Source organism: Ranitomeya variabilis, chromosome 3, assembly GCF_051348905.1.
Source record: "Ranitomeya variabilis isolate aRanVar5 chromosome 3, aRanVar5.hap1, whole genome shotgun sequence".
NCBI lineage: Eukaryota > Metazoa > Chordata > Amphibia > Anura > Dendrobatidae > Ranitomeya > Ranitomeya variabilis.
In genome coordinates this window covers 544,374,273-544,400,392 of record NC_135234.1, presented here as the reverse complement: position 1 = coordinate 544,400,392, position 26,120 = coordinate 544,374,273, and the positions used below count along the sequence as shown (strand labels likewise).

Genomic DNA, 26,120 nt, shown 5'->3' with positions numbered 1-26,120 from the left:
GCTGCTTTTGTTAGAAAGTGTCAGTAACTTAAATATTACATGCACTATGTACAATAAACACACACACACAAAAACTTGACTTGACAACCAGCATATAGCCACAGCATTTATTTTGCTGGAAAAAAAAAAAGCTGAAACACCAGGCAAAATTCTAAAAGAAATGTTGCGTTAATGTGCAAAACCATAACTGTTTTATAGATAGAATGAAATTATAAACCATTCTATCTTATCCACATATAATCCCTGCAATTCTACATGTACAATCCTGCTTTAAATACTTTCTTTCTTTTTTTTTTTTAAAAAAACCCCCTAAACAATTCATTTTGAAAGATTGCTAGAGGTTAGAAAAACTTTTCACTTTTTTCTAAAAACTGCATCCTTGCTTATGCCTGTACCTGAAAAACGAGCTGAATAAACCCTTCATGACCTTGGGATTTTCCGTTTTTCCGAGTTCATTTTTTGCTCCCCTCCTTCCCAGAGCCATGTTTTATTTTTCCATCAATATAGCCATGTGAGGGCTTATTTTTTGCAGGACGAGTTGTACTTTTGAACAACATCATTGATTTTACCATGTCATGTACTAGAAAATGGGAAAAAAATTCCAAGTGCGGTGAATTTGCAAAAAAAAAGTGCAATCCCATGCGTGTTTTTTGTTTGGCTTTTTTACTAAGTTCACTAAATGCTAAAACTGACCTGCCATTATGATTCTCCAGGTCATCATGAGTTCATAGACACCAAACATGTCTAGGTTATTTTTTATGTAAGTGGTGAAAAAAAATTCCAAAGTTTGCTGAAAAAAAAAAAAATAAATAAATACATTTGCGACATTTTCCGATACCCATAGCGTCTCCATTTTTCGTGATCTGGGGTCGGGTGATGGCTTAATTTTTGCGCGCCGAGCACTTTGGTGCAAATATGTTCTTTTGATCGCCCGTTATTGCATTTTAATGCAATGTCGCGGCGACCCAAAAAAAAGGAATTTTGGCGTTTCAAATTTTTTCTCACTACGCTGTTTAGCGATCAGGTTAATCCTTTTTTTTTATTGATAGATCGGGCGATTCTGAATGCGCCGATACCAAATATGTATATATTTGATTTTATTTTTATTGTTTTATTTTGAATGGGGCGAAAGGGGGGTGATTTAAACTTTTATATATTTTTTTATTTATTTCATATTTTTAAAATTTTTATTTTTTTTTTGCCATGCTTCAATAACCTCCATGGGAGACTAGAAGCTGGCATAGCCTGATCGGCTCTGCTACATAGCAGCGATCATCAGATCGCTCCTATGTAGCTTAATTACAGGGTTGCTATGAGCGCCGACCACAGGGTGGTGCTCACAGCAAACCGGCATCAGTAACCATAGAGGTCTCAAGGAGACCTCTGGTTACTATGCCGACGCATCGCTGACCCCCGATCATGTGAAGGGGGTCGGCGATGAGTGCATTTCCGGCCGCGAGGCCGGAAGAGGTAGTTAAATGCCGCTGTCAGTGTTTGGCAGTGGCATTTAAAGGGAACCTATCACCCCGTTTTTTTCGGTATGAGATAAAAATACTGTTAAATAGGGCCTGAGCTGTGCATTACAATAGTGTAGTTTGTGGACCCCGATTCCCCACCTATGCTGCCGAAATACGTTACCAAAGTAGTCGTTTTCGCCTGTCAATCAGGCTGGTCAGGTCGGATGGGCGTGGTTTCTTCCCCCAGATATTGCGTAGTTTTCCGTTGGTGGCGTAGTGGTGTGCGCATGTCCAAGGTCCCGAATCCTGCACAGGGGTGAAAAAATAGCAGCGATGTCCGTTATTCCATTGGTGATCGGTGGGCGCGGCCATCTTGCTTTGGCCGCGCGTGCGCAGAAGCGGCGCTCTGCTGGCCGCGGCTTCAGGAAAATGGCCGCGGGATTCCGCGCGTGCGCAGATGGATATCGCGGCGGCCATTTTCCTGAAGCCGCGGCCAGCAGAGCGCCGCTTCTGCGCACGCGCGGCCAAAGCAAGATGGCCGCGCCCACCGATCACCAATGGAATAACGGACATCGCTGCTATTTTTACACCCCTGTGCAGGATTCGGGACCTTGGACATGCGCACACCACTACGCCACCAACGGAAAACTACGCAATATCTGGGGGAAGAAACCACGCCCATCCGACCTGACCAGCCTGATTGACAGGCGAAAACGACTACTTTGGTAACGTATTTCGGCAGCATAGGTGGGGAATCGGGGTCCACAAACTACACTATTGTAATGCACAGCTCAGGCCATATTTAACAGTATTTTTATCTCATACCGTAAAAAACGGGGTGATAGGTTCCCTTTAACTAGTTAATAGCGGCGGGTGGATTGCGAAAAAACTCGCCGCTATTGCGCGCACATGTCAGCTGTTCAAAACAACTGACATGTCGCGGCTTTGATGTGGGCTCACCGCCGGAGCCCACATCAAAGCAGGGGATCTGACCTCGGACGTACTATCCCGTCCGAGGTCAGAAAGGGGTTAAAATCAGACTTTGATCAGTTTTTCTCGTACATGGAGAGGGGGAAAAAAAAAAATTTCTCCAGCTTGTCTATTCTGTCCATCTGTGAAAATCAGTTTGCACTTGAATGTTATCGGAGTGCGGCCCACATTTTTTTCATGGACCCACAGACTTTTATTGCGGAATTTGATGCAATCCTTCACGTAAAAATCAGACATGTCTCCATTTCTTTCCGCGGACCACTTGGACCGAGGAAAAGTCAGCCCCGTAGACTATGACTAATAAGAGTGCATCTGTGAAAACTACGGGTAGCACTCGAATAAGAAAATCGATCATGTGAACGAGTCCTTACAAGAACAAGAATGCAAGTAGTTTTTTCTAATCTGACAACTTTATAAATGTAATTCTTTTAACAATAGAAAAACCTCACAAACACAAAAATTAGCCATTTCCTTTAATACATATGTAGTACAGAATGTTAATTACAGCAGAACAGTGTTTCCAGTTAAATAAAATTAAAAACTTTATTCACCCCCTCCCCAATATAAAATTACTAAATTAATATTTTGAAAGAACAATATGATCAAAGCTTTAAATAACACCACCATTTACCACAGTAATCATAACCACCAATACATATTCTTTGCTTTGGCAAAAAAAAAAATTGTGTTTTTTTTCTTCTTCTTTAAAACAGTGTATAAACCTAACATAGCAAAGACTGTATACATCTTTGTATTGCACTCATTTCTGTACAAGAATAAATTGTAAAGACAAAAATATATAGCAGGTAAAATGAATAAGCACAATATTTGTCACGGTAAAAGTTTTCAGCCATGAACATTAAAAAATGCATAGAAATGTAACACATTTATGTACAGAAAGAATGATCTGCATCAATTAACAATATGTACATTCCAACTAAGCCAGTGACATCTATGCGGGACGGACTGGTGACGGTGTTCAATTTCATGTGTGGTTTGTATCAGATGTTTCTGGAAGATCACAGACAAAAATAGACAATCCATATTACAAACAAGGCAACCGAATCCTTAGCAAACATTCAGAGTTCAGAAAATCAGCAGACAGGAAAAAAAAAAAAATTCCAGTCGGGCAACAAAGTAATGCAGGAAATAGGGTTTTGTTGTTTTTCTTTAAAGGCAATTTAAAAAAAAACAAAAAAAAACAGAAAATAAAAGAGCATCAATTATCTTTAGACTGAAGTGTGCTTGGTCGCAAAAGTAACTTGTAAACTTTAGTGTCACAATTGTATTATTTACTGTACATTCCTAGACTTCTACTACCCAAGACCTACTGTGCTATTCTTCGGCTTTGTTCAGATCATTTATACAGCATCAAAAATATTCAATAAACTTTTTTTTTAAATTACTCTTTAGTGTTGAAAATAGTCGATATTGCCAAATGAGGAAAATAAGTCATGACTGCTCCTCCTACCACCACAATCGCTTTGGCGGGCTAAACCCCTCTAGTAAAGCAGTGGTGATGGAAATGGTTATCTGCTTTAAAAGAGGTTGAATGGACTCTGGAAAGCATCCTGAGCTAGCCATACACGAGGCATCGATGTGACATTAAGGAGAAGCTTCATGCAATGGACGAGGAGTTTGTCATTCCTTGTACGGTTGTGCTTGTAGGAGTTCCACTTATGGCGTTAAAAATGTGAAGTGAGTTCGGCATAACACTGATCTTCTCTTCTCCGCACCAAATCTACAGGGGAAAGAAGAAAACAGTGAACATTTGATTTTTATGGATTTCAAATACAGAAAAAATAAAATAAAATAATGAAAGAAAATATCAGCACAAAGAAAAGGCTCAAACGTAGGAAGCAGCATGCTGGAGGTCTTGCAGTATTTACTGTAAATCAATCAAAAAAGAATCACCATTTACCCAAAAGTTCTGTAACTTTCTAGGATTTCTAGTTTGCCATTAGTGAATAGAAAGAAGTTTGTGGCTGCAGGGTGGAACAGAGAACTGCATCTGGACGAGCAGTACATTAATGGGTTTTCAACTTACATATTTTTTTTTTAGATAGAAATTATGATTCTTGAAAATTGGCAGGAAACACAAATTGGTTCATTTATCAAATCCGTCTATTAGAAACACTGGCAAAGTTGACACTCTTAGGCTATGTCTCCACGGTACGGATGGGGGCCGGTATCGCCGCAGCGGCGAAGCCGCTCGGCGCTAAGCCCCGCCCCCTTAATGGGACGCGTCATGCCGGATGTGTTAACTCTTCACATCCGGGATGATCGCTCGCTCCCATAGGGCCCTGTGATATGCCTTGCGGGGACGCTGCGTCCCCGCAAGGTGTACGGGCATGCTGCGATCTGAAAAGACGCGCAGCATGTCCGGAGTCGCAGGGCCGCCGCGTGCGGGTTTCCACGCATAGTGGACACGGGATTTCATAAAATCCCCTCCACTATGCTGGAACATCTGGACGCTGCTTGTTTGACGCTGCAGCGCTGCACAGCGTCAAACAAGCAGCGTTTCCTGAACGTGGAAACACAGCCTTATGGTTGCTGTCACGGGTTTACTGTGAGAGACAGGAGCCAGAAGACCGCAGCATCTGATTTCTCATACTCCTGCACTGTTCAGACGCACTTCACCTTCATATTAAACAGTGCAGGGGTTTATCTGCTCAGATGAGAGCTCTTGGAAGCTTTTCTGCATTAAAGCTCTCAGATGTTCACTGTTAGCCACTCCCATATAATCTGGGCCCTGGCTAGCACTCCTTGCCAGAGATAGATTATGCTGCATGGTTAAGAGATGGTGGTTTGTGGTTCTTATTTGGTGGATTTATCAAAGACTATTGCTAGGTTTTGGTTGTGTGCCAATTCCCCTCCTTCTCCTACTTTGGTTTTACCCCATCCTCCTCTCCCTGGTGTTTACCTCTGTGTGAGTATATTTGTGAGATTGTTACTTTCCGTTATCCCTGTTTCTATTTCCTTGTTAGTCTGGCTGGTGTATTACGGTTCATTACTACTCCCCTCTTCCCTGGGTGGGGGAAGGGTACAGACGGAGGGCGGATTCAGGAGCTAAGGCAAGGTACGCAGCCCCAGCATCCTCACCAACAGAAGTAATCCGAGCAACAAAGAGCTAGGATGCCCCTTAGGGACAGGAAAGGAGTCCCTATTCTCAGGACACCGGATAACAGAGTAGTGACAGTTGTTAAGTACAGCATGGATGTTCTGTTAGACAGTTTTGATAAATTCTGGAAATATCTGAAAATTGCAGAACTTTTCAACAAAACCTTAAAAGTTTAATTAACATTAATTTCTCAACATTAAAGCATGTATGACTCACCTGCCCACCAATTGCTAAGATACTCACACTTAAACTCATTCTTAAAGCGGCCTTCCAACCTGGGACTAAAAAGTGACAGTACATTTCACATGTATTGTTACTTTACTTGGTGTCCTCCATTTTCTTCATCTACTCAGACTGACATTCTGCTCCTACTGCTTCCAAGATGGCTGCCAAAATGGCATGGCAAGCATAGTGACTATGAATCCTGTGCTGTGAGATAGGAAAGGCAGATGAGGCATGGTATATATTTACTATTGCACTCCCAATGCCATGTGGCGGCCATCTTTTAAGTAGGAGGAAAGGAACACCGATCTGAAAAGGAGGTGGCAGTGGAAGCAAACGGAGGCCACCAGGTAGGGTAACTAACTATATATGAGAAGTGTATAGTCGCATTTCAGTTCTAAGGTAGAGGTTTAAAGATAATGGCTGCAGGAAGGGTGCACATCTAAAATTGTTCCAGAAAATGAAGTATGTCTCTGATAAAATTCTTGAAATTACACATGTTTTGTTATATACATGTTTACTTATTTTGGGTGTAAAAAAAAAAAAATACAAAAAAACTGAGGAAAAAAAAGGCAAATTGGAAATAATTTCACACAAAATCCCAAAATGGGCCTGTCAAAACTTGTGGCAAGTAACAGGTTAGGCAATATGAAAATCACACCTGAAACCAGATAAAAAAGGAAAAGCTACGCAATCTTTGCATTGTGTGTCTGTGCGTGCCACACTAAGCATGGAGAACAGAAAGAGGAGAAGAGAACTGTCTGAGGACTTGAGAACCAAAATTGCTGAAAAACATCAACAATCTCAAGGTTACAAGTCCAACTCCAGAGATCTTGATGCTCCATTGTCCACTGTGCACAACATAATCAAGAACTTTACAAGCTATGGCACAGTAGCTATTTTCCCTGGATGTGGACGGCAGAGTAAAATTGATGTGAGGTTACAACGCAGGATAGTCTGGATGTTGGATAAGCAGCCCTCATCAAATTCCAAAGAAATTCAAGCTGTCATGCAGGCTCAGGGTGCATCAGTGGCAGCACGAGCTATCCGGTGACACGAGTTAAATGAAACTATGGTAGGAGGACCTTACTGCTGACACAGAGATAAAAATAATTTTTATTTTCACGCCTCTGCGTTATAAACTGTAGTGAAACACTTGGGGGTTCAAAGCTCTCACAACACATCTAGATGAGTTCCTTAGGGGGTCTACTTTTCAAAATGCTGTCACTTGTGGGGGGTTTCAATGTTTAGGCACATCAGGGGCTCTCCAAACGCAACATGGCGTCCCATCTCAATTCCTGTCAATTTTGCATTGAAAAGTCAAATGGCGCTCCTTCGCTTCCGAGCTCTGCCATGCGCCCAAACAGTGGTTTACCCCCACATAAGGGGTATTGGCGTACTCAGCACAAATTGTACAACAACTTTTGGGGTCCAATTTCTCCTGTTACCCTTGGTAAAATAAAACAAATTGGAGCTGAAGTAAATTTTTTGTGAAAAAAAAGTTAAATGTTCATTTTTATTTAAACATTCCAAAAATTCCTGTGAAACACCTGAAGGGTTAATAAACTTCTTGAATGTGGTTTTGCGCACCTTGAGGGGTGCAGTTTTTAGAATGGTGTCACACTTGGTTATTTTCTATCATATAGACCCCTCAAAATGACTTCAAATGAGATGTGGTCCCTAAAAGAAATGGTGTTGTAAAAATGCGAAATTTATGGTCAACTTTTAACCCTTATAACTCCCTAACAAAAAAAAATTTTGGTTCCAAAATTGTGCTGATGTAAAGCAGACATGTGGGAAATGTTACTTATTAAGTATTTTGTATGACATATCTCTGTGATTTAATTGCATAAAAATTCAAAGTTGGAAAATTGCGAAATTTTCAAAATGTTTGCCAAATTTCCGTTTTTTTCACAAATAAACGCAGGTAATATCAAATAAATTTTACCACTATCATGAAGTACAATATGTCACGAGAAAACAATGTCAGAATCGCGAAGACCCGTTAAAGCGTTTTATAACCTCATAAAGGGACAGTGGTCAGAATTGTAAAAATTAACGTGCAAACCACCCTCGGGGCTTAAGGGGTTAAATATGTTTTGGGGAAGTTTGCTACCTCTGGCACTGGGTTTGAGTCCTAGGTCATGGGTCTTCCAGCAGGACAATGCCCCCAAACATACTTCAAGAATTCAAGAAGCACCCAGAAATGGATGGAAACAAAGCGCTGGAGAGTTATGAAGTTGCAGGCAATGAGTCCAGATCTAAATCCCATTGAACATTGGAGAGATCTTAAAATTGCTGTTGGGAGAAGGCATCATTCAAATATGAAAGCCCTGGAGCATTTTCTAAAAGAAAAGTGGTCCAAAATTCCAGTTTAGAAAAGAGTAAGACACTTGTTGATTGTTATAGGAAGTGACTGACTGCAGTTATATATTCCAAAGGGCGTACAACCAAATATAAAGTTTTGTCCTGCCGGTTTTGGGGTTTTTGTGTCCAATTTGCCATTTTTTCTCTGTTGTTCCCATACACACAAAGAAAAAAAAAAAGTGAACAACAAAATGTGTAATTGCAATAATTTTCTGGGAGAAATATTTCATTTTATGGAACAATTTCCAAGGTTCCACCACTTTCGGCCATGACTGAATACATAGAGAAGGGTGGTCACACAGAACCAGCTGTCAGACTTTCTTGTAATAGCACATCTAACCACCATGTTTAGGCTGTATAGGTTGTGTAGTGAACACGCTCAGAAGAAAACAACAATTTTTGGTCCTTGATAGCAGTATCACACACAATGGTCTGATGTATTTGTGCTTGTACTTGTGTATGAGAGCAGCAAACATGCATAGATTAAAATGAAACCAGCTTATATTACCATCCCATCTGCTCATGTGCGCACAAAAGGAAGAAGAAAACAGCCAGTTACTCAATATATCAACCACGTAATCAGGCATTCTCTGCTAATTAATGGATAAATAATCAGTGATTGACATCATCACATGAATATGATAAACTTTCCAAACACCTAATATGCTGCAATTTTACTTTATTTTCAGTCACAGGAAAAGGTTATCTAAAGGACAATCCCATATAGATTGTGTGGTGAGAAAGAGGAGGATAAAGCTGAATGGTGCTCACAGAAGTTGCCAAGTATCTGGTCTATGACATCTCATCATTTTTATTTCTTTCAAAGATTAGGTCACCCATCGACAAACTCAAGAGTTGCAGCAAATTTCATGTCTACAGGAGCAGCATGACTTTTGTCTGATGGGGAAATCAAGTACGGACAGGCTGGATTTAAAGCATCTAATCCCGTTCATCCAAAGAAATAAATTGTGTGATTAGCCTGGTAGACATTTATCTCTCTTTTTTCATGGAAACAACAAAATTATTTAATGTAGCTTGAAGGACTTATTAGGACTCATCCAGATGTCAGTTTTTCAAGTATGAGGTGTATTCATATTATTCACTGGCAGAACGTGTAGTTATTATAATCTATGGGGCTGTTCACATATACGTGTATTTTTGCAGACTCAGTGGTCAGCACCAAAACATGGAGACATGTCAGATTTTTGATCCGAGTCACAGATCAAATTGGCAATGCATGTCTATATGGCCATGAAAAAGAGAAAGATTTTTGGTACTCACCGAAAAATCTCTTTCTCATAGCACTCATTGAAAGACACAGGAACCATTGGTTAATTTGTTGACACTAAGAATACATCTTATAAAATAATCACCAGACACCCAGTTGGTGCAATAACAGTAGGAAGAGCAATTCCAAGAACCCCTAAACAAGGGAGGGTGAGTGCTTCCCAATGAAGGCTACGAGAAAGAGATTTCACAGTGAGTAGCAAAAATCTTTATTTCTTGGTCGCTTCATTGGGGGACACATGAAATATGAGAGATCCTAAAGCTGGGCTGGTAAAACTAATACCGCCAACTGCCTCTTGTAGTACCCTTCTGCTAAGGCTTGTATCCATAAATACAAAGATATGAGCTCCACTACAATGTGGACAGAAGACTAAGTAGCAGCTCTATGCAACAGATGAACAGACGCCAGACCCAGGAGGTTTCTACCCCAATAGGGAGAAAGCTGTGCCCTTCCAGGGGCGCCCTAGCTTAGCCTGGCCTTTCACACTGGCAGACTGAAACTAGAGAACAATGGCAGCCCTAGATGCGGGTCTGACCTCTGCCAGACCACAACAGGATGACCGACAAGGAGTCCGAACGGAGCTGGAGGAGAGAGGCAGGGCTGCACAGCTCTATGTCAGATTATGTAAGAACCTCTCTGCTTGAATAGGTGCTAAGGCTGCTGCAATAACAGGACATTACTAACTAGCATTCCTTATATAGACACACAGCTTTTATTTCCCTGTTCGGGTAAGATATTATTTATAATATGTTAATCAGCAAGGAGGAAGTATAAGGCTGTGATAATTTTCAAAATGTAAAAAGTAACAGTCATTTCAATTTTTCTTTAATAAATCAATCGTACACATGAAAATGATAAACCTTGCAAATTTGATTCTTTCTCTTCCTGGATGGATCTTTCACTCTAAATTCATGGGTAAAATCTGTATTTAGTAAAGACAGAATTTCCCGCTGAGATGAAAGACAGTTGGTGCTCATAACATTATATGGAGAGGAGAGGAATGAGGAGCCAGATGCAGACAGGGACATTCTGCTGCAAGTTCTCACAAAACGACAAGTACAGTTCTCCACAAAACGTTGTCCTCTCCTAACTCAGTAATGGGAATATCTGTCCTCACTCTCAGATAATTACCCATGAATTGAGAATTTTGAGATTGAGCGATCAGTACAGGAGAAGGCAGACTTCTCTAAAAAGATATATTGTAAAGTTTCTTATTTTCATGAGTACTATTGATTTATGAATTATTATTTTTTAAATTGACGGATTAAGTCTCCTTTTCTGCCCAGTTTATTGAATCAGAGAGTGCAGTCTGCAAGAGAATGATGCTAATCATCCGGACAGACCACTCAATTTAATTTGAGATTAGAAACTTGCACTTACACAGTTATGTATAGGGGAGGCTCCTAAAGGAAGATTGAAGCTACGTGTTAAGTCTACGGCTAATTTTAACCCAATTTAAGACCTGATTATGTTGGGAAAGCTTGGATCAGGGTACAATCCTTGTGCGCTTTGTAATTAACATTGCAGTGGATAGGAGAAGCTGGCCAATTTTTTTTCATGTCTACTACTGATTTATGAAAAAACATTAAACCGACTGTTACTCTTTAAAGGAAACCTGTCACCAGAAAAATCCCTATTAATCCGCAGATATGGGGTAAATTGCATTACTAACCTGCCCGGCGCCCACACTTACCCAAATCCTGTAGGGGAAAAACAAACTTTATTCTCCCCGCCAGTGTTCCGGTTTCAGTCATGACGGCGGCGCCGGTTCAGTCACCGCTATGAAAATACAGAGCAGCGGCTGGAATCGCGCTGCCTGACACTCGCTCTGCATTGGGGAGCTCCTCCTATTCTGCCCAGTTTACTGAATCTAATAGACTGAACGAGGCATAACTGTGATACCAGCTAAAACACAAGGTTTGTTCTGTTGTATCACCCTTGTTTACTCTTCTAAACATTCATTTCAACTGCCCAGGCATGATAAAGTAAGGGATTTAGAAAATTGTTCCTACATTGTAAATATGGATGCGGCATAAATCAAAGCACAAGGCATACATGAGGGCATGGTGAGAACTCAGGGTAATATATACATACCTGCTCATGCATTATTTCAGAAAGTTCTTTGACCATCTCCCTGTAGTTAGCTTTCATTTCTTCCTGATATTCAAACTGATTTTCTTTGATAAGTCTTTCATTCACACACAAGGCCTGGCCGCATGCTTCAACAAATTGCCTATGAAAAAATATAAAGCATTGACTGAAAACCCAAACAGAACATGATGCCTGGACTCAATTTGAGCTCAGAACCCCTTGATTCAATAAAGTGATACAAACAAGTTTAAAGGGAATTTGGTAGGTGATGCATACTGCCCAAACCGTGGGCAGCCTTTATCAGCCATGTATAGTATGTTTGACTTTGAAATGCGCGGATAGGAAAAGGCTTGTCAGTCACTGTCAGTGGGCAGGGAGAAAACGCCGGGGACTCCCCTGTACCACTAGAGCACAGCGCGGCTCAGTCACCGGCAGCTTTAAAAGTAGGTTTATATATGAAACGCTACAGTGATTTAGAGTCAATCATACATGGCTGTGATCACTGTCAGTGGCGGACACATGATGCCAACAGGTTTGGCTAGTACGCATCATCTGTAAAATTCTCTTTAAGAGGTTTAAAAGATGACAGAGGAATAGAAGCAAAGGCTCTGTTCACACGTGTCCTGCAATTCTGTTTCTCTGTTCCATTCTAGAAACAGAGAATCCGAATTAATGCGGAGGACAGATAAGTTTCATAGCCGACTGCATTGGCTATAATAACATGGTGTCCATCATTAATGAAAACCAGACAATATATTTGGAAATGTATTTAGAATGACATTTTCTTCAGTTATTTAGTTTTTCTATTCCCAGAAAACCCTTTAATGGGCTCATATACCTTAGACCGCTATTCAGCTGTCTCTTGACTCCCTTATACACATGAACGCTTGGCTCGGATGTGAGTTCATGTGTTTATTTTTCCAGGCATCGCCTGTTGGGGAGAGAGCTGAGAGGCCCCCATATGCATTAGTCGGCTGGACCCACTGATAATGGCCGGCTGTACTATGTATGCGGAACATTAAACTTAGTGGGCAACAATGTAAATCTTGACTTCATTATTGTGATCGCAAAAAGGGAAAATCATGCTCTCCTCCAGTCATAGCCGAACTAATCATCCACTGTTCCAGAACGTTATTACATGTATGATGCAGTGAGTTACATTACAGTATTGATACCTGATATATTTTACCTGAAAACTTCTTTTAGCTGTTTAATCTTGTTGTCTGCATATTTCTTTGTGTTTGTATCATCTAAAAAGGCTCTTGCATATGCTAATGGACCAGCATTGACCTATATAGATACATGGAAAAGTGCCAGAATCAACAATACATATTAATAATGAAGTTACTGACAACACCATCTACAATCTAATGTCCTACTGATGTGTCCACCCTTAATATTTTGTGAACTTATGCCATTTGATACAATAACAATTGGATCAGTCTTGCACCATCCACAACAATGTACATTAAAGTTTTTTTTTTTAAAGAAAATAGGAACCTATGGTTGGCAGATAGTCAGTATATATGTTTTTTTCATATTTGTTAAATCTAACATGCCATAGATGTTGGAACATGTCAAGTTTACAGACTGGTTAAGGTAGATCACCTAAAGTAGCAAATATTAGCTCTATCTTGGGCAGAAAACTTAGGTCATACAGCTGATATATTAATTTAAAACAAAAAATAAAAGCATATATTACCAAATGGAATGTGCATGAATATATATTTTCAACAGACTGTCAATGTTATTTAGCCAAAAAATTAAAAAAATAGGATTACACGTATTATATGTAGTACTATTAGTACTATGGCTTTTATTTTTCCACCTTAAATATATTACAAGGCGGCATTCCACAACTCACCTGTACACTAACACTACCCTGTAGTTTTAACTGTAACTTGATCATGTCCACTTCTGTAGATGAGCAGAGCTGGCGGAGTTCAGCAACTTTCTTGCTCATCTCATCAATGGCAACTTCTATGGGGTTGAGATCTGTGTGCTGTTGATACATTACTGGGATCCGTTTTTTGACATAAGGGAAGCAATGTAAAGCTGCAAAGAGAAAAGAAACAGAATTATATAAAAGCGTTTTTAGGTTCTTTAAAAACTGATAGCCTGTTCTGTACAGTTCCTGTTATACAATAAGAGAGACATGACACAAGCTGGAGAGCTGCGGACCCTTTAATCAGTTCTGGACAACCCATGGACTTTATACCAAGGCGGTCCACACTTTTCTCTGCACTGACATTCTTAAGTGTCAATGCACAGTAAGAAGCTTGAACAAGTCAGTACAGCTGCTGACTACTGTGGCGGAGAGTCAGCTATCAGACACAGCAGTTTTTCCCACAGAGAAGACAGAGATGCTTTATTATCATGTATGCCTTCTGTACACACAATGTTGAACAAGAACTGTGTACACAGACTGGGAAGCAGTGACAGTGCTTCCTCCTTCAGACCCAGTGATCATGTCATGGAGACCCATTCAGCTCTGGAAAGCCTGAATTTCCCCTGTAACTAGGGTTAATATAGCAGCACCATTTACAGGGGAAACCCACAATAAGTGAATGTATTAATATGTTTTAATGCCTCCCCCCCCCGAAGGTCTTTTAAGACCTCATGGGGGCACAATGTATGAAATAAATGGAATAAAGAGTAGCAGAAAGATAAAAATAACTAAAACAAAACCACAAATAAATAAAAGAATAGAAACACCAATAGTCCAAATTACTGTTTCTAGCCCTGCCCCGTTGAAAAGACAATATGTCCAAGACATTAAAATAATTTATACGGAAAGGGGCATGCAATTTAAAATGTTTTTTGCTTAGTGACCTTCTGTGATCATAAAAAAATTCTAAACAACTAGATGGTAGCCCAATTCTAACGCATCGGGTATTCTAGAATATGTATGTAGTTTATTTATGAAGATTTTAGAATAATACATTGAATACACAGGATTGCGCCTGTCGCTGATTGTTTGCGGCCGGCCACGTAGTATATAACAGCCACGTAGTATATAACAGCCCACGTAGTAAATTGCACAGCCACGTAGTATATTGCACAGCCACGTAGTATATAACACAGCCACGTAGAATATAGCACAGCCACGCAGTATATAGCACAGCCCACTTAGTATATAGCACAGCCCACGGAGTATATAGCACAGCCCACGGAGTATATAGCACAGCCCATGGAGTATATAGCACAGCCCACGGAGTATAAAGCACAGCCCACTTAGTATATAGCACAGCCCACGGAGTATATAGCACAGCCCACGGAGTATATAGCACAGCCCACGGAGTATATAGCACAGCCCACGGAGTATATAGCACAGCCCACGGAGTATATAGCACAGCCACGTAGTATATAACACAGCCCACGGAGTATATGGCACAGCCACGTAGTATATAGCACAGCCCATAGAGTTTATAACAGCCCACATAGCATATAACACAGCCACGTAGTTTATAACAGCCCACTTAGCATATAACACAGCTCACGTAGTATATAACAGCCCACGCATGCAGTATATAACAGCCCACGTAGTGTATAACACAGCCCACGTAGTGTATAACACAGGCCACGTAGTGTATTACACAGCCCACGTAGTGTATTACACAGCCCACGTAGTGTATTACACAGCCCACGTAGTGTATAACACAGGCCACGTAGTGTATAACACAGGCCATGTAGTATATTGCACAGCCCACGTAATATATAGCACAGCCCATGCAGTAAATTGCACAGCCCACGTAGTACATAGCACAGCCCACGTAGTATATTGCACAGCCCACGTAGTATATTGCACAGCCCACGTAGTATATTGCACAGCCCACGTAGTATATTGCACAGCCCACGTAGTATATTGCACAGCCCACGTAGTATATTGCGCAGCCCACGTAGTATATTGCGCAGCCCACGTAGTATATAGCACAGCCCACGCAGTATATTGCACAGACCACACAGTATATTGCACAGCCCACGTAGTATATTGCACAGCCCACGTAGTATATTGCACAGCCCACATAGTATATAGCACAGCCCACGTAGTATATAGCACAGCCCACGTAGTATATAGCACAGCCCACGTATTATATTGCACAGCCCACGTATTATATTGCACAGCCCACGTATTATATTGCACAGCCTACGTATTATATTGCACAGCCCACGTATTATACTGCACAGTCCACGTATTATATTGCACAGTTCATGTAGTATATAGCACAGCCCACGTATTATATTGCACAGCCCACGTAGTATATAGCACAGCCCACGTATTATATTGCACAGCCCACGTAGTATATAGCACAGCCCACGTATTATATAGCACAGCCCACGTATTATATTGCACAGCCCACGTATTATATAGCACAGCCCATGCAGTATAGCAATGTGGGCATCATATCCCTGTTAAAAAAAAGAATTAAAATAAAAAATAGTTATATACTCACCTTCCGTTGGCCCCGGATCCAAGCGAAGCGGTTACCGACGCTCCTCGCGCGCTCCAGACCCAAGAGTGCATTGAGGTCTTGCGAGATGATGACGTAGCGGTCATCTCGCGAGACCGCAATGCATGGAGCGGTCACAGGAGCTTCGCGAGGAGCAGGAAAGGCCGGTTCTGGATCCGAGGGGCCAACGGACGGTGAGTATATAACGATTTTTAATTTTTTTCATTATTTTTAACATTAGATCTTTTAACTATTGATGCTGCATAGGCAGCATCAATAGTTAAAAGTTGGTCACACAGAGTTAATAGCAGCGGTAACGGAGTGCGTTACCCACGGCATAACGCGGTCCATTACCGCTGAAATTAACGCTGTGTGAGCGCTGACTGGAGGGGATTATGGAGCGGGCACTGACTGCGGGGAGAAAGGAGCGGCCATTTGCCACCGGACTGTGCCCGTCGCTGATTGGTCGTGGCCGTTTTGCCGCGACCAATCAGCGACTTGGATTTCCATGACAGAGGCCGCGACCAATGAATATCAGTGACAGACAGACAGACGGACAGACAGACAGAAAGACGGAAGTGACCCTTAGACAATTATATAGTAGATAAAAAGATGTAAAAAACTGAAAAAAGGGAAATAAAAGGGGGGGGGGGGGGGGGGAGATACAGAAATCATGAATGTGGTAATTATTTACAGTAAATATCCAAAGAAAAACAAAATTAAACACCATTAAAAGTGTATGCACGGTAAAACCTTAAACTGAAAATGTGTCTAGTCAGGAAGAGAGGGAAATGGCCCCTTTCTAAATTGCTGATTGGTGGGGATACAGAGAATTAGGATACATACCGATCAAATATTGTTGGTCATGAAAATGGATCACAGAAGGGGAACTAGTAAAGCAAAGTTTTGTAAAGTGGAAGAAGCTGACAAACTTCTGTACAGAATAGAATCTGCCAAGAATAATATAATAAGAATATTGTTTTATTCCTGAAATATATTCAGTGATTTCACGGTATCTTTGAATTATATGAATATGTTCCATCATAGAAGTCACAGACCATCGTGGTGGATCACAGGGAAATTCCACTTTTATGCAGAAAATGATCTTCTACATCAGGAAATAATTCTGCCCCTTCACAGATCAGCTGGGAGCTATGGCTTTATCATAGTCCAGGACTGGAAGTACAGATTCCACACCATATGCAACACTTACCGGTAAGGATCGTGCGCCGCTTCCACTGCTCTTCCACTCCTCCTTGTCTCTTTCCAGAAAGGGTAAATGGCATCTCAAACACAAAACGACGGATGTTGTGAGTCTTTTCAAACTCAGTTTTCCTTTCTTGCAGCTCTTTGTCTTCAAAATAAGGTGTAACATGTGTAACCTGGATATAGGCATATTTGGAATCCAGATCTTTTGGATTTACCTTTTTGTTAAAAAAAAAAAGAAGAAGTATGATAAACACAACTTTTTAAAAAGGGGTTTCCCATATTTCAATATTAATGACCTAACACCTGCCTAGGAGAGGTCATTAAAATCTTATCAGTAGGGTCCCAACTTCCATCACCACCATCAATGTAGCAGGCATAAATGGTATTGTATCACTCTCTTTCTAGTAATGGGCGACAGCTGCTGGACCATTCCAGGCATAACACAATGTACAGAGCTGAGCCAGTTATGATGGCACACCAAAATCATACTCCCATTTATCTGATATTAAAGTGGTTGTCCACTACTCGCACATCCCCTTCTGAATCCCTGTGTTTCCCCCCAATAAAATAACACTGACGCACCTAAGACAATGTCATGCGATCCCTGCGGTCAATCAGAACGGGCTTCACTCTCCGCTCCTATGGAGGTAATTGACATCTGGAGGAAGTGAGAGCAGAGCAGACACTGTCATTTCTTCCGGATGTCTGATTTGTCCGAAGGAGAGGAAAGTGAAGCCAACACTGATTGGCCACAGGGATCAAGTGACATAATAATGTCACATTAGCCCTGGGAGAGCCAGTGCCAACACCACTGGAATGGTGCGGTACCAGAGGTGGGTATAGGTGCTATTATTTTACCTGGGGAAACAGTGATTGAGAAGGGGTTGTCCGAGTAGTGGACAACCCCTTCAATTACCAGTAATATTACTCATCTATGTTGTCTGAGAGAAACATTCTCAACTGAGTGTTTGATAAATATCAATGATCCCAATCACACAAACTTACTTACAAGTAACCTCACATGTTTATGGAGATGGCAAAACTGAGTTTCTCTTGACAAAAGTTTTTTTTTTTTTTTGATTCAGGATAAGTTCATTTTTCCAGAATTTTTTAAAGATGTTGTTAAGCTTTTTTTTTTTTTTTTTTTTAATTGAAGCAATAAGTTTGAAACAAAATGTCAGCTTGATATGCCACTTCTTTTTTCCACTAAACATTTTTTGAAACCTCTTTAGGAAGAAAAAAAACAACGCTACAAAAACCTTCTTGTATGAATATATGAACACCCAAAAAAGCTCAGTGTGACCACAACCTAAGGACTGCACCTCAACTGCTGCTCACCAACAAGTAGACTACTATATACTGTATTTTCTAAACACGCTACAGTGGCACGTAAAAGTTTGTGCACCCTTGGTCAAAATTACTGTTATTGTGAACAGTAAAGCAAGTTGAAGATTAAATGATCTATGAAAGGACTAAAGTTAAAGTTGACACATTTCCTTTGTATTTTAGGCAAAAAAAAAGCTTTTTCATATTTTACATTATTTTACATTTTAAAAAGGCAAATGTGCTGAAGCAAATGCACCCTGCATGGTTAGCACCTATTAGCACCCCCTTTTGAAAGTATCACAGCTTGTAAACGCTTTCTGTAGCCAGACAAGAGTGTTTCAATTCTTGTTTGAGGGATTTTCATCCATTCTTCTTTGGAAAATTCTTCCAGTTCTGTGAGATTCCTGGGTCGCTGTGCATGCACTGCTATTTTGATTTCTAGCCACAGATTTACAATGATGTTCATATCAGGGAACTGTGAAGGCCATTGTAAAACCTTCAGCTTGCACCTTTTGAGGTAGTCTATTGTAGATTTTGACATGTGTTTAGGATCATTATTCATTTGTAGAAGCCATCCTCTTTCTAACTTCAGCTGTTTTAAAGATGGTGTTATGTTTACATAAATAATTTATTGAAATTTCACTGAATCCATTCTTCCCTCTACTTGTGAAATATTCCCCATATCATTGGGTGCAACACAACCCCAAAGCATGTTTGATCCACCCCATGCTTGATGGTTTGTAAGATGTTCTGTTCCTGAAATTCTGTGCCTTTTTTCTCCACACATACCTTTGATCATTGTGGCCAAATAGTTCTATTTTAAACTCATCGGTCCAGAAGACTTGATTCCAAATTGCATCTGGCTTGTTTAGATGTTCTTTTGCATACGTCTGAAGCGGTTTTCTTCTGATGACTCTTCCATGCAGGCTATATTTGTTCAGGTGTCTCTGAATAGTAGAACAACTACAGTCTGCTAAATCTTTCTGAAAGTCTTTTGCAGGGGTTCCGATTTACCTCTCTAGCAATCCTACGAGCAGCTCTCATAGAAATTTAGTTTGGTTTTCCACACCTTATCTTGACCTCTAATGTTCCGGTTGATTGCCATTTCTTAATTACATTTCGAACTGAGGAAAAGGCAACTTTAAAACGCTTTGCTATCTTCTTACAGTCTTCTTCTGCTTATTGGGCCTCCTCGCTTTTCATTTTCAGGGTGCCAATCAGCTGATTAGAAGAACCCATGGCTGCTGTTTTTTTTGGCACAAGGTTAAAGGAGGCTGGGTTTTTAAAAAGCTGGGAAATTTGTATCACTTGGCCTCCCCTAACGATGAAAGTGAACAAGCTATAACCCTAACAGGCTAATTAAGGTCTTAGTCAAAGTTATCTGAGCATGCAAAGCTCCAAGGGTGCTTAAACTTCTGCATCGGCCCATTTTCCTTTTTATAATTTAAATATTTTTTTTTCAATGACAATATACTTTGTTTGCCTAAAATACAAAGGAAATGTGTGATCTCTAACTTTAGCCCCTTTAGAGATCATTTCATTTTCACCTTGCTTACCTGTTCACCAAAACAGTAATTTTGACCAGCTGTGCCTAAACTTTTACATACCTCTGTATATGGGCTATGTGCATTACACTTCTGTGCTGCTAGTTTTTTTCTAACCTAGCTCAGCAGCCAATTTAACTTGTAGTTTATGTCTGTCCATATAATAAGAATAGATTTTTCCTTAGGAATGCAATTCATGCAGAGGTAAGTAATTGTGATTGCCCTTAACACCTTGCCTACCCAACCACATAGGCAATCAGGATGATAAGAAAGTGATGCAATAACACAGTGACATCTTTAAAATGCATCATAACAAATCAATGATTATGGATGGAGCCAAATATACATATTAATGTTTTAGGAGGTCTATAAAATTTCTACAATGTAACGTTATATAACGTAGAATGAGAAGGCATCAGTAGTTGGATAGTACCATGCATCTAAGCTTTGTTTCGAATCCAATTTTTTTTTAGCTGGAGTCTGAAGAAAACCTCATCCCCATCATGAACAGGTCAATAATATTAAAGGAGACCCCCTCAAGCCTTACCTTCCCAGAATCCTGTATCATTTTCACATTTTCAGGACCAAATTTGTCGGAATACAACTTTAGCAGTCGTTGGGAGATTTCTGACAGTGGAGTAAGTTTAGGTTCTTTGTAGATGTATTCCTTCCCATCCTCTTCTTCAAAGAATCCCTGCGACACATATTTGTGTTATAAAAGCAGTTTAATAAAGTTACCACATTTACAGTACAGGTGGAAATGTAAAAAAAAAATAGTTTCACACATTAAAAAGAGTGAAATGCAGTCATCATGTGATGAGAATCACATGGTAATGGAGTGACATAAATTGGGGAAAATAAAGTATTACATAACTGAAATAGGAAGGTGAGAGACAGTGATGGTCATAGTTTATCCACCGATCCTAGAGTTAATCCCTTGCACCTCTATTATTTACAAAGCGCAACCTGTACATACACTGCCGCCATTAGCAAACTTGGGTGAAAGGTTAGCAGAGGATTTTAGCATCACCTTTCATTTCACATTTTTAAGAAAAGAAAAACAAAATCAATGAAAATTTGGAGGCTCAGTATGTTGAACTGTTCCATCCTCATGCTTTAGACTGCAGACCTGCTTGTTTGCATTGGCTAGTCCGGCACACCACGAGTCAACATATAACAGATGATTTCCATTGCTTCTAAAATGGCATGAGTGGCCAGTGTAAGCAGCTAAACTACCAGGGACAAAAAAAAAACATCTGGCAAATGGGCCTCAACTAGGGAGTACCCAAATATTCTGTTTTACTCCTCAAAAGAATTAATGGAAATCATATTTCACTTGTAGTAATATCAAATAATCTTATATGATGACAATTATCTGTCTTTAAATGGTAAGATCTTTGGTTCAGATCTGTGAATATTACATTTATGCTTTTACTACTCTCAATCGTTCAGTCTTCCATTCACTAGTCATTGTGGTCACGACGAGTCATTCAATAGAAGCCATCTAAAACTAGAGTAAAGGATTAACCGGACCCAGAAAAAAAAATGACAGTCCCCATAATGGTAGGAGGCAAACTGAACAATGTGGTGAAAGAGAATGAAATGCTGAGCTAATCATAAAACAAACCACAACAAGCCAAAACCTTTAATATAGGATATTGCCACTGTGTTGCTTAGGTGGCAGACGCAACATTGACTTTACCTCCATATCTGTCTCACTGTCTGTAAACTGGTATTGCTATAGAATTGTAAGAAAGGGATAAACAGAATAAAATGAACATTGTATTGCTTGTTCCCGCGGGCTGCACACAGGTTTCCAGAAAAACAGTTTCACAAACAGCCTGGATGAGAAGCTTCCATGTAATGAAGCCGTGAGCGGTCTACGGACTTTCGGTGTTAACATCAAACAACTGGCAGACAACAGCCATATATTTCTACAGGACATGCATTAATAACAGATACAAAACGTGTGAATTCCAGTTGTGCGGATGACAAGTGTAAAAGTTGCAGCCTGACCGTGGCACGAAATGCAAATGTTGCCAACCTTACTCTAGCAAACCACACAGAAGCGCAGATTAGACCTACGAGAAAGTTGTCAACCAAGCTTGCTATAACTTACCGCTGCCTTGGGAAAGACAAATATAATGTAAAGGAAACACAAAAGAAGCAAACGTTTACTAGTGCAATGCTAGATACATTCGTGTTTATTTTATTATCAGTAAGAAGAACTCCACTCCATGTTTTTTCCTCGCCCAAGTCTCAGCCCAGTCGGTAGCACTGAAGGGTAGTTAAGAAGGAAAACAACTTGCAAGGGTCCCAGCATCTTCAAGAATACAATAGATCATGGTAGGACTTAAAGAACCACCTCAGTGATTTTTTTAATTTCACACCTAGTTAGCCATTGGTAATATGTATAGTGTGTGCAATACAATACTTGCCCATTGCGTGACCACAGCTCTTTCTTCCCGCTCACACAGTTGACTGTTAGCTATTCTCTTAATGTAAATCTTTAAGAATCTTGTTCTGAGTGTCATACACTTACATTCAGAAAAGGACTTCTGGTCCACCCAGAAGACTGAGTGTGAGCCGTCTCTTCATAAATGTGGTCACATGGTGCAGTAGAGGACCGAAGCAGTGATGAGAGAATCAATGGATCAAGTAAGTAAAGGTGATTAAAAAGTATCTTACTTCTTTTTGGGACTAGAAAAGCATTCCCTTAACTAGAAGTAAGTACGGTAATAGTTGTACAGTCTGCACAGTTTCACATCCTACAATTATTTTTTCTCAGAAAATGCACCAGATGTTTTAGAAAACGAGAAGGATTAGGGGTGGAGGTTTTCTTAATGGCAACGATCATGACAAAGTATGTAACTACAGGTAATCTTACTTGTCCAAAGAAGGCCACTCTGAAGTAGGTTCCTAGAAGCCTCTTGCCCGTGTGCATCACCTCCGTAACCTTGCTGTAAGCGCGATGCAGTGTGTCATACAAATGAGCAAGTCTCTATAAAATCCGGAAAAATAAAATACAATAAATTTGTTCTGTAGTAAAAGCCATACAACTACAACAATAAAGCAGAGTTTCTATTAGCCGTGGCAATGGACTGCCCTCCTGAATATCGTATTTGCTTCCATTTAATATCCAAACAATTCAGACCCTTCATTACATACACGTGCAAGGTACTCAGCATGGTATTAAGTAATAACTTTAGCCATTATGTTGATAACACCTTAACATAACCTGGCATTTTTTAAGACATTGGGTCAGCCAAGAATTTCTACTCTGAAGGCAGAAAGTATTTTCGCGATATCCCCTCAACTTTTAGAAATGCAAAGGTAAAATAACACACACACATTATATATATATATATATATATATATATAGTAACATAGTATCGTAGATAGTAGGGCCGAAAAAATACATTTGTCCATCCAGTTCAGCCTATATTCCATCATAATAAATCCCCAGATCTACGTCCTTCTACAGAACCTAATAATTGTATGTTACAATATTGTTCTGCTCCAGGAAGACATCCAGGCCTCTCTTGAACCCCTCGACTGAGTTTGCCATCACCACCTCTTCAGGCAAGCAATTCCAGATTCTCACTGCCCTAACAGTAAAGAATCCTCTTCTATGTTGGTGGAAAAACCTTCTCTCCTCCAGACGCAAAGAATGCCCCCTTGTGCCCGTCACCATCCTTGGTATAAACAGATCCTCAGCGAGATATTTGTATTGTCCCCTTATATACTTATACATGGTTATTAGATCGCCCCTCAGTCGTCTTTTTTCTAGACTAAATAATCCTAATTTCGCTAATCTATCTGGGTATTGTAGTTCTCCCATCCCCTTTATTAATTTTGTTGCCCTCCTTTGTACTCTCTCTAGTTCCATTATATCCTTCCTGAGCACCGGTGCCCAAAACTGGACACAGTACTCCATGTGCGGTCTAACTAGGGATTTGTACAGAGGCAGTATAATGCTCTCATCATGTGTATCCAGACCTCTTTTAATGCACCCCATGATCCTGTTTGCCTTGGCAGCTGCTGCCTGGCTGCTCCAGGTAAGTTTATCATTAACTAGGATCCCCAAGTCCTTCTCCCTGTCAGATTTACCCAGTGGTTTCCCGATCAGTGTGTAATGGTGATATTGATATATATATATATATATATATATATATATATATACACACACACACACATTAGGGTGCCAAGGAAAAATTAACCTTGCAAATTGGTAAGCCTTAGGCTGTGTACACACGTTCTGGATTTTTCGCTATAAAACAGCGAAAAAAATGCATCCATTAAGCTTCCTATTAATAGAATGCAATCTGCAATTTTTGTGCACACGCGGTAAAAAATGCAGCATGTTCATTAATTTTGCGGATTTTTTGCGTTTTTGCAGCTATATTATTGCATTGGGAGGCTCCAGAAAAAAACGCGAAAAATCAGAAAAAAAAAAAAAAAAAGGCGCAAAAAAAAAAACAAAAAACACGTATGCAGATTTCCTGCGAAAAAAGTCCGGATATGCGCAGGAAAGTTCTGCACACTTTCCTGAACGTGTGCACATAGCCTTACCCCTCAAATTTGTTCCTTTTGGCATAAGGATTCACCATGTAAAATATGTTGACATTAAATTTAGATTTACCACTTGCTCAAGGCATGTGAATTATTCCATGTTTCTCATTTTCCACAATATTGTACACACAATAACCACTCAGTTTGTCATCATATCTTTAACTGGATATACTATTTATAATTCAAAAAACATAGAATGGCAGTAAGCATTCTATTACAGTAAAATATGCATTACATTACACAATTATGTACATTGTACATGTATCAGTACTTAGTAGCAGTGTAGCAGTCAGTTCAGTTTTTCAGGTAAATATAATTAATCTGATCGGTAAACAGCATAACATACCATACATAACGCGGGATATGCATGATGATAAATACTAAACATACATTTAAAACTGCAATATGATGTGCCATTGAGCAACCAGTAAATGATAATTAATCTTAAAAAAAGAAAATTATAAAATATCTATGACCAAAAACAAACAAAATTATATATATATATATATATATATATATATATATATATATATATATATATATATATATTATATACACTGTGTTCCAAATTATTATGCAAATTGGATTTAAGAGTCAAAGATTTATTTATTTTGTTTTTCAAATAAACTCATGGATGGTACTGTGTCTCAGGGCTCAATGGATCACTGAAATCAATCTTAAACACATGTGATAATTAGTTTTCCAGGTGATTCTAATAAAAGGAAAACTACTTAAAAATGATGTTCCACATTATTAAGCAGGCCACATGTTTCAAGCAATATGGGAAATAAAAAGTTTCTCTCTGCTACCGAAAAGCATTAAATAGTGCAATGCCTTGGACAATTGGACAAGGTATGAAAATATTAGATATTTCACGAAAACTTAACAGTGATCATCATACTGTGAAGAGATTTGTGACTGAAACAGAGCACAGACAGAGTTCATGCAGATAAAGGCATAATGAGGAAGGTTTCTGCCAGACAAATTCATTGGATTAAGAGAGCATCTGCCAAAATACCATTACAAAGCAGCAAACAGTTATTTGAACCTGCTTGTGCCTCTGGAGTCCCTCGATCCTCAAGGTGTAGGATCTTTCAAAGGCTTGCTGTGGTGCATAAACCTACTATTCGGCCACCCCTAAACAGTGTTCACAAGCAGAAACGGTTGCAGTGGGCCCAGACATACTTGAAGACTAATTTTCAAACAGTCTTGTTTACTGATGAGTGTCGAGCAACCATGGATGGTCCAGATGGATGGAGTAGTGGATGGTTGATGGATGGCCACCATGTCCCAACAAGGCTGCGACGTCAGCAAGGAGGTGGAGGAGTCATGTTTTGGGCCAGAATCATAGGGAAACAGCTGGTAGGGACCTTTAAGGCTTCCTGAAGGTGTGAAAATGACCTCTGCAAAGTATATAGAGTTACTGACTGACAACTTTCTTCCATGGTATAAAAAGCAGAAACGTGCCTTCAGGAGCAAAAT

At 39.9% G+C, this 26,120-nt stretch overlaps 1 protein-coding gene across 21 annotated transcripts in view; it reads right to left on the bottom strand.

The window, feature by feature from the left end:
- Nucleotides 1-2,906: 2,906 nt before the first annotated feature.
- Nucleotides 2,907-26,120, bottom strand: part of DOCK9 (dedicator of cytokinesis 9) — a 310,144-nt gene continuing 286,930 nt past the window's right edge. For 13 of the 21 annotated variants that reach the window (XM_077297092.1, XM_077297094.1, XM_077297101.1 and 10 more), the window contains 8 exons: nucleotides 22,954-23,067; nucleotides 21,769-21,804; nucleotides 20,614-20,760; nucleotides 17,201-17,411; nucleotides 13,401-13,591; nucleotides 12,726-12,826; nucleotides 11,540-11,678; nucleotides 2,907-4,188 (listed from right to left, as the gene is read on the bottom strand). In XM_077297092.1, coding sequence (XP_077153207.1) covers nucleotides 4,066-4,188; nucleotides 11,540-11,678; nucleotides 12,726-12,826; nucleotides 13,401-13,591; nucleotides 17,201-17,411; nucleotides 20,614-20,760; nucleotides 21,769-21,804; nucleotides 22,954-23,067 — 1,062 coding nt within the window. In that variant the 3' untranslated portion in view covers nucleotides 2,907-4,065. Of the gene's footprint in view, nucleotides 4,189-8,665; nucleotides 8,674-11,539; nucleotides 11,679-12,725; nucleotides 12,827-13,400; nucleotides 13,592-17,200; nucleotides 17,412-20,613; nucleotides 20,761-21,768; nucleotides 21,805-22,953; nucleotides 23,068-26,120 lie in introns of all 21 variants that reach the window. The other 8 variants (XM_077297097.1, XM_077297104.1, XM_077297091.1 and 5 more) reach the window with 2 other exon arrangements.